The 9,729-nt window shown below is 40.0% G+C and overlaps 1 protein-coding gene across 5 annotated transcripts in view; it reads left to right on the top strand.

Annotated features, from left to right (window-relative positions):
- The window catches only part of CHCHD3 (coiled-coil-helix-coiled-coil-helix domain containing 3), a 150,066-nt gene that overhangs the window by 119,879 nt on the left and 20,458 nt on the right, over window positions 1-9,729 (top strand). For all 5 annotated transcript variants that reach the window (XM_017807813.1, XM_017807810.1, XM_017807809.1 and 2 more), the window contains one exon: window positions 584-654. In XM_017807813.1, the coding sequence (XP_017663302.1) occupies window positions 584-654 (71 nt within the window). The remainder of the gene's footprint in view (window positions 1-583; window positions 655-9,729) is intronic.

Here is a 9,729-nt window from a genome sequence, read left to right as displayed (position 1 = left end):
GGAGATGAAAACACTTCTGAAGCCTCCTGATTTTCAAAATTAAAATTAAAATTAAAATTAGAGACTGATTGAAACGACCTGGAAGTTTGGAATATCACAATAACTCCCCGCAGAGGAATTTTTAAGGCAAAGACTAAAAGAGAAAAGTTAAAATGTGGTTAATTTATTGTGTGGCTTTGAAGTTTGGCTCAAGTGTCACCTGTAAACCAGATGGGGAGATGTGTGTAAATAACACAAATAGGGACATGGAAAGAAGGAATGATTCAGTATTTTGATTTTTCTTTCTAATGAAGAAGTTTCAAGGCCTCCAGGAACACCTTGTGCTACATGTGGGATTCTTACCCTGTGTCTCTTTGGAATTTCCTCTGTCCTTCATAACCTTCCAGAACCAAGAGGACACACTTATTTAAAAAGTAACCTTTGAAATTTTGTGTACATTTCATTTTATGATCAGGTTTCGAGGGTTTTTTTGAGCAACTTAAATGGATAAAATATCCAAATTAGCTGTATTAACTAGATATTACGATGCATATAAATGATATTGTTTGAAACCTGGTTTTATTTTGTTTTCTTCCCTTCCCAGAGTGCCCAGTTCTACAAAGTCACCACAGAGCAATACCAAAAAGCTGCTGATGAAGTGTCAGCTCGGTTCAAGTAAGTCTGTTCCCCTGGGTTTTTTTGATTCTGGCAGCTGGAGGAGTTTTTATCCCCATTAAAATGCACAATAATTCCCCTTCCCCCCCTCAGAGATCCTATCAATCCATGCTGGTTATTGAAAGGAGGGAATTTGGAAGAATTTGGAAGCCAGTGTATAGAAACCATAAGCTGCATAGAAATGGGATGCAGAGTTAATATATATTAATTAATTTATAGTCGATAAGAAGCGTGGAAACACTCTGAAAATATATTCCCCTTTCTCTAACGGAGCACCAAAAAGGCAACTCCAACTTTGCATGACAATCGTGTTCATCCCGTGCCTGCATGACAGGAAAGATTTAAATTGGGAACTTCACTTTGCCCTGAGCAGTGAAGGTCAAATTAAATAATTTTGATTAGTCCTGAAGAGGGTTAAATAAAGATCCAGTAATTGGTGGATCAAAGGGACTCTGACCCTTGGCCTTGGACTCTTCCCTTTCGGCTGCTTCATCCCTGAGGCAGAAGGTTCCATTTATCATTTTAGTGAGGAGACAGAGGGAACTTTTCACACCCTTTCTGGTCTCTGCCCTAACCCAGAAATGCTGCATGAAATGAATTATTCTACGATGATTTTCAGGTTTTGTCGGGGGGATTTTCTTTTGGTTCCGTGTTTTGTTTTGACTTTCGGTGAGAAAATCCCTTTTGAGCCGCCGATAACGATGCAAATAAAATTCTTTCATGTGAGATAAACCTCATTTTAGCTCTTAATATCCTGAATTGTTGGATATTCTCGAGTGTACCTGTAAATCTTTGTGCTGGTTAATGTGCTGAGGACTGAATTGATCTGTCCCTTAACAAGAGGGACAAGGTGACCGTTGATCAAGGGTTGATTTCGGGATAATTTGGAGGGTGTCCCATTCTAGCTGGAAAAGCAGGGAGGTTGGGATAAGATTCCCATTAAGTGGGTGTCTCCTCCCTGTGTTACACTGAGGTTTTTAAATCTCATTATTGCCTAATTTCACTTGCATTATTCCAAAGGGAGGGTTTTGGGGGTTTGGAACAATCGAACCTGAGGTACCAGCTCAGAGCTCTGACTGGGTTTTGTGGCCAGGGGTGGGAAATGGGCTTTGGGATTGGGTTTTTCTTCTGATATGTGGATGATTTCCCAAGTAAATCAAATACTTTGGGGTTCCTTTTTGCACAAATGGAGCTGGTAGATATGGCAGAGGAAAGGGAAAAAATAGGAAGTAGAAAGGGGAAAAAATAGGAAGTCAAAGGGGAAAATTTAGGAAGTAAAAGGGGAAAATTTAGGAAGTAAAAGGGGAAAAATAGGAAGTAAAAGGGAAAAATTAAAAAGTAAAAAGGGAGAAAATTAGGAAGGAAAAAAGGAAAAATTAGGAAGTAAAAAGGAAAAAAGGAAGTAAAAAGGGAAAAAATTAGGAAGTAAAAAGGGAAAAAATTAGGAAGTAAAAAGGGAAAAATAGGAAGTAAAATGGGAAAAATTAAAAAGTAAAAAGGGAGAAAATAGGAAGTAAAAGGGAAAAAATAGGAAGGTAAAAGGGGTAAAAATTGGAAGTAAAAAGGGAAAATTTAGGAAGTAAAAAGGGGAAAAATAGGAAGTAAAAGGGGAAAAATAGGAAGGTAAAATAGATAAAAATTGGAAGTAAAAAGGGAAAAATAGGAAGTAAAAAGGGAGAAAATTAGAAAGTAAAAAGGAAAGAAAAGAAGTAAAAAGGGAAAAAATTAGGAAGTAAAAGGGGAAAAATTGGATGGTAAAAGAGATAAAAATAGGAAGTAAAAAGGGTAAAAATAGGAAGTAAAAAGGGAAAAAATAAGAAGTAAAAAGGGAAAAAAATAGGAAGTAAAAGGGGAAAAGTTAGGAAGTAAAAAGGGTAAAAAATAGGAAGTAAAAAGGAAGAAAATTAGAAAGTAAGGGGAGAAAATCAGAAAGTAAAAGGGAAAAAAAAAGAAGTAGAAAGGGAAAAAATTAGGAAGTAAAAGGGGAAAAAAATGGAAGTAAAAATCAGGGTGTTCTTACAAATAGTCCCACTTTATTGGGACAGGGCTGCAATTAGTCACCAAGTTTTATTGAGACAGCTTGGATTTCTTCCCCTTTTTAAGCTACACCTCTTTCAAGTGTCAAGTACTCTTATTATATATTAAATATTTCCTGGTTTTTTTATATAATGAGTCTACAATTAGTTACCAAGTTTTATTGATGTGAATTTCTTCCCTTTTTTAAACTACATCTCCTTCAAGAGTCAAGTACTGTTTTATATATTAAATATTTACTGGGGTTTTTATACAATTAATATACAATTAGTCACCAAGTTTTATTGAGAGAAATTGGATTTCTTCCCCTTTTAAGCTGCACCTCTTTCAAGAGTCAAGTGGATACTGTTATTAGATATTAAATATTTCCTGTTTTTTTAATATGATTCTACAATTAGTTATCAAGTTTTATTGACTTGAATTTCTTCCCCTTTTTGCTTTAGAGCAAAGAGAAGTGGATACTATTATTATATATTGAATATTTCCTTGTATTCTTTATACAATGAGTTTACAATTAATTGCCAAGTTTTATTGACTTGAATTTCTTCCCCTTTTTAAGCTACATCTCTTTCAAGAGTCAAGTGGATACTATTCTTATATATTAAATATTTCCTGATATTTTTATACAATGAGTCTACAATTAGTCACCAAGTTTTATTGAGAGAACTTGAATTTCTTCCCCTTTTTGAGCTGCACCTCTTTCAAGACTCAAGTGGATACAATTATTATGTATTAAATATTTCTTGGGGGTTTTATATAATTAGACTACAATTAAGTACCAAGTTTTAGTGACTTGAATTTCTTCTCCTTTTCAAGCTACATCTCTTTCTAGAGCAAAGAGGAGTAGATATTATTATTATTGTATATTAAATATTTCCTGGGTTTTTTATACAGTTAGTCTACAATTAGTCACCAAGTTTTGTTGAGATAACTTGAATTTCTTCCCCTTTTTAAGCTACATCTTCTTCAAGAATGAAGTGGATACTATTATTGTATATTAAATATTTCCTGGGTTTTTTATACAGTTAGTCTACAATTATTCACCAAGTTTTATTGAGATAGCTTGAATTTCTTCCCCTTTTTAAAGAGTCAAGTGGATTCTATTATTGTATATTAAATATTTCCTGGATTTTATCCAATGAGTCTACAATTAGTTATCAAGTTTTATTGACTTGAATTTCTTCCCCTTTTTCAGCTACATCTCTTTCAAGAGCAAAGAGAAATGGACATTATTATTATTATTATTGTTACATATGACATATTTCCTGGATTTTGTATACAGTTAGTCTACAATTAGTCACCAAGTTTTATTGAGAGAACTTGAATTTCTTCCCCTTTTTAAGCTACATCTCCTTCAAGAGTCAAGTGGATACTATTATTGTATATTAAATATTTCCTGGATTTTCCTTCCTCCATTTAGTCCCTGAAAGTACATCAGTCTGCAGGGCTAATTAACCCCATTACAAAGGGGGAAAATACAAATATCCCAGATGGATTTGCAGCCGAGACCTGGCCGGGTCTCCTGCCCTTTGCGTGCAGCCCCTCCTTCCGAGCCCGGATTGACCCGATATTCCGACGGCCCGTCAGGAATGTTTTATCTCGGCCAGGTCCCGATTCCCATCGATCCAATTGGGAATTATCAAACGGTGCATCTCGTTCCCATTGATCAAACCCCAAATGAGCGGGTTCAGGCAGTTCCTGCAGCTCCCAAATCCCATTAAACCCCCATTACGTCGGAGCGACGTTCCCGACGCTTCCATTAGAACCCGAATTATTCCATTATGGAGATGGCTCTGTTAATAACGAGAGGTTTACACAAGAAGAAAAGAATGCCATATTACAGGAAGAGCTCTGGGCAAGGATTTGAACTTTCCCTAATCAAATTGTGCCTTTGGATTGTGGTTGGTTTTTTTTTTCCCTGAATTTGAAGTTCGGCAGCTGCGGCGGTGACATTTTTATTCCCCCGTGGAATTTAGAGCCGAGTAACATCTTCATTATTCATTTAGGAGCAGAGTAAGCAGATAGGGCATATTCAACCTAAAATAAATGGGTTTTGTCTTCTGTGGGTTTTGATTCCTTGTGGGAGATGTAGCTTTTTCCGAACTATCCTGCCTTTCCCCTCCTGCTCCGCTGCTCTCATTGACAACACGGAGTTGCTTCTTGCTGCTTCTTTTTTTTGGGCAAAAACTTAGTCCCCAGCCCCGGGTCCAAACCCCAGGGCCTCTTTGGGGATTGCCTGATCCTTTTGGTGGTGAGGTTTTGCCACAAAATGTAATTAATTCCCCAAATTTTGCTCGAGGAATAAACTACTGCATCTACACCAAACCCAAATTCTGAATTTTGTGCATCAGAGTGCAGGGTTTGTATAGATCAGACTCACGGAATATCCTGACCTGGAAGGGAACCACGAGGATCATTGATCCAACTTCTAGCTCTGCAAGGACAATCCCAACAATCCCACCCTGTCCCCGGGGGCGTTGTCCAAATGCTCCTTGAGCTCTGGCAGCCTTGGGAGCCTGAATGAAATTCCTGGAGGAAATTATCCAGCACTAACAGTTGTAATCACATTTGGAAATTTAGGTGTTTGTTCTGAATCCCAGCTTTTGGTGGCTTTAATTCCCCTTACTGTGAGACTTTTGGGCATGAAGCTTTGCCATGAGGAGAAATTCCTCTGGGGAACTGTTTGAAGGTTTGGGATTTGCTCAGGCTGCTTCACACAGTAAAATCTACACACATCCCAGACATTTTCAGAGCAGTTTTACAGACCAAATCGACCCACTTCAGGTGATCCTGGATCATTTCCATTGCTCTGATGGGTGTGAGGACTCATTTATCTCCAAGCACTTAATCTGGAAAATATCTTCAGCGGGAATATATTTGATTTGACTCAGGACAAGAATGAATGGGGATAAATGACAACTCATCAGTCTTCCTTTGATTGCTGACTTGTGCATCACAAAGCTTGGTTTCTCAGTGTTTGCTGAAAATAAAATTTAAAGCATCTTCATCATCATCACAGAATTGGAAAGAACCTTAAAGGATCATCCAGTTCCACCCCTTCCATGGGCAGGGACACCTTCCACTAGAAGTCGTGTTGGATGCTCAGCTGTAAATATTTGAAATACTGGGAGTATTTCCTTGGAGCTGTGTTTTAACTAATATTCTTTTGAACTGTAAGTGAAGCTGAGGGAGTGTGTCATGAAGCCACATTAAATGAATAGCAGTGTTGGATCTTCAAATACAATTGTCTCACAAAGCAGTGATGCTGATTTTCTGGACATTGGTAAAAAAGGATAGAGAGGAAACAACCTTTTTATCGATGACGTTGGAGCAAGTCCAAGGGAGTGTGGCTTTATTTCACTGTCCTCATTACCCCTCCTCTGATGTTGGGGCACATATGGTGACTTTGAAGTGGCTCTTCTTCACTGTAAATTAGGAATATTGATGGTTCCTTTATGCAAACATCCTCAGGAACTATCCTGTTGTACTCACGTGCTGCTGTAGCACAGAAATCCGTGTTGCAGAGAGCCAGGCCAATCACTCCTGCTTTCTTTCTGCTTGTGCAGATCCCCTGCTGAGAAACTCTCAGATTTTTAGCCATTCCTTTTGTACCTTAATTAGAATTATAGAATCTCAGAATGGTTTGGGTTGGAAGGGAACTTCAAAGCTCATCTCATTCCAAGCTCCTTCCCGGGGCAGGGACACCTTCCACCAGACCAGGTTGCTCCAACCTGGCCATGAATTAACAGTGGCTGCTCTTAAAAACTAGTGTTAAAAGTACAGAATATGAGTTATTTGTGAAACACTACATAGTGTTTTTTCAATAACAGAAAATGGAAAGCTATTAAAAATCCTTGGACGGATCCTTCAGGCTTCCTGCCTTTAGTTAAGCTGCCTTCGCTCAGCCAAGGACGATGAGCTCAAGGCAGAAACATCCTGAATTAATCTTTCCTCTTACAAATACAGCGAGTATTTGTGGTGCTTTGTCAGGAAACAATCATTTCAGTGCTGTTTGCCCTGCTGATGCTGTGGCTGGCAGTAGGATTGAATTATTTTGTCACGTGTTCCAACTGAGGACGGACAATCCCGAGTTACTCCTGACATCCCGTGGAGAAGCGTAAGCTGTTCATAAATTAGTCTGGGAGTGCCCAGGATTAAATACCACCAGCTCAGCTCAGCCCACAGGGCTTTTCACAGCTGCAGAGCTACTTGAAGGTCTCATTTCTCTTTCTTTCTGCTCTTCCACCTCTTCACAAACAGCTGTGCTGACACCGGGAGAGTTCCTTATCCTGATTTAAGTGGTGCTGTTGACTGAGCTCTGACATGTTACACTCCACAAGCATCATTTTGGAATGTTTGTTGTGTTGGGTTTTTTTTTAAATAAACCAGAATCTGGTTTATTTGCTCAGTTCTTTCAGCCAGGACTTGGTCCTGATGGATTCACCCAAGGGCTGTTTTGGGGCAGAGCTCATTCAAGGAACATGTTTGACTTTGTTCTACGACTTTGTCCAAGGGATTTTGTTTGCCCCGGCGTTCCCTCAGCTGGTGAAACCCTTCACATCCTGAATTCCTTATTCATTGGACTGGTGAGGCAAAGAAGAATTAGGAATTTCTGCCTTTCAGCAGCTCAGCTTAGAATCAGAGAACCACAGAACGGTTTGGGTTGGAAGGGACCTTCAAGATCACCCGGTTCCAACTTGATGAAGGGACCTTGGAGGTCACAGTCCCCCCTGTCTCAGTCATTCTGCAGCCTATAAACATACAGGAGAATATCCCTTGGACAACTTTAGAAAACCAAAACCCTATAAACCCTTTATTCCCTGTGTTTACCTGTGAAATGATGATCACTTCATACGTGGCAACGTTGGTTTCCCCTCCGGCAACGCAGACATTTAACTTTCTCCCTTTGATCAGTGCAGTCCATTAGGAGGGAGGGAACTCAACAGGGCTGGATGAAATATTAATTGTGCACTTTTTAGCTGGATGCAAATTCCTTCCGAGCAAAGTGGGAGCAGGGGAGTCTGGCACAGCGTCCCTGTGTTTCTCTGTCAGACGGAATCCTGAGTCTGTGCGTTTTTGTCGAAATATCTAATTGAAACGTGAAATGCAAATGTGCTTGTTTGGTCAGCAGACCGGTTTGAAGCACCGACTGCGTTTTTTAAGAGTTATATCAACTTTTAAAGTCCATTATTCAAAATTCAGAGAGCACATTAATGAAGAGAACAAGCCAGTACTCTCCGTGTTTGCCATAATCTTTTTTCCCCTTTTGAGAAATCATGGATACATTCATTAAATCTCCCTTCAGGCTACCACCAGTTTTACACACAGTTGAGATACTTTACGGCCTGGAATGGAGAAAACAATCTTTAAATTAGTGTTAGTAGAGCACGAGGTCATGAGTAAGATTTTTTTAATTTTATATGGATTAATACTTAAGATAAGAAAAGATTTTCTGGGAGGTAGGACAGGTGGAGTAGGACAGTTTTTGTAGGATATTGTTAGGTTGGGATAACTGTAGTAGGATAACTAATGACTGTAGGATTGTTATTGTAGGATAACGAGGGGGAATTGGAATTAAATGATCTTTAAGGTCCCTTCCAGCAAAGCATTCGATGATTTTATGATCTGAAGGTCCTTTTCAAGTGGCTCTGGTTGATGTGTTGGAAGGGGGGAAGCACATGCTCATGTTTCAGCCACTGTAGGTTTTCTCTATTTGCTTGCCGAGAAAATGAAGTAATTTTACAGAACTCCTTTATGAAGTCAAGTGAGTGAAACTCTCCCTTCACACCTCAGTGGCCAAGAGTTAAATTGGTGTGTTTTGTGTGCTGGGAATCATCCGAGTCCCCTGGATATTGATGGATGTTCTCATTAAGGACCAGCCCTCGCTGGCTGCAGTTCCAGGGCAAGGAGCTGCTCCTCGTGGCGTGGTTGGAACATCAGGCTCTGCCCTGGGACATCTGGCTGCCTCCTCCCTCCCAAGGAGTAAAGCCTCTTGTTTTAATGCTTTAAGCAATCCTTTGTTGGGATTTCCCACAAACACGACTCGGTGATTTCCCCATTAGGGCATTAAAGCCAGGAAGGTTAAACACCCAAACCCCCCTGGTCTCTTCCTTTTTATCATTAATTTGTTCTGTATTTCCTAATCTTTCGTGGCTGAGGTTTACAAATACCTTTTCCAAGGATGTTTTTAATGAGGCCGAGCCATCTGTAGGATGAAATCCTACAAATCTCACGGCCCCCAGAATCGAAGCTCCCTCTGGGGGAACGGAAGCTTTGTTTTGCAGAGCTGTTGGAGGGGGGTGGTGATTTTTTTATTTTTAAAGGAAATTCACCTGTTCCTGGCTACAGGGTGAAGAATGAATTACCAATTACCTCCACATGTTCCAACATGACACTTCCCATTGCAAGGAGCTTGTAGTGTTTAGTCAGGGCCCCCCCTGGCTATGTCACCATCCACTCCAAAACCACAGGGTGGAAAGACAGCACTCCTTGATCAGGCAGTAATATTTGGGGGAGGGGGGGGGAGCTGCAGGGAAGGAGGTCAGTGCCACAGACCTTTGTTTTCCCATCAGAGCTCCTGAACAAGATGAAGTGATCAAAGCAGGATGCCGGAGCAGCGGCAGGATCTCATTACTTTGGAAGCTGCTGGGGCTGCATCAGGAGCCGCTGATTTACATTCACAGCACCTCCACTGCAGCTCGTTTGCTGCTGCTTGTAATTAACCACTTCTTCCCCCTTTTTTTTTAAATCCCTTTTCCAGTAGTTTTGAGCTAAATCAGGAAAAAAAAAAATAATAGACCACAGTGGTTCTGTTCGGGCTCCACCTGAGGGAAATCACGGCGGTAGAACCAAAATGTACGTTAAACATTTGGGAAATAATATCAGATCCTGTGCTTTGTTGCAAAGGGCTGTCAGAGCCAGCAAATCAGACTCGTAAAAATAGTATTCAGATGTCTTATAAAGTATATAGAATCACAGAATGGTTTGAATTGGAAGGGTCCTTAAAGATCACCCAGTTCCACCCCCTTGCCATGGGCAGGG

The sequence above is a fragment of the Lepidothrix coronata genome, unplaced genomic scaffold, assembly GCF_001604755.1.
Source record: "Lepidothrix coronata isolate B3197 unplaced genomic scaffold, Lepidothrix_coronata-1.0 Scaffold20, whole genome shotgun sequence".
Lineage (NCBI taxonomy): Eukaryota > Metazoa > Chordata > Aves > Passeriformes > Pipridae > Lepidothrix > Lepidothrix coronata.
This window is presented reverse-complemented; position numbering and strand designations above follow the sequence as displayed.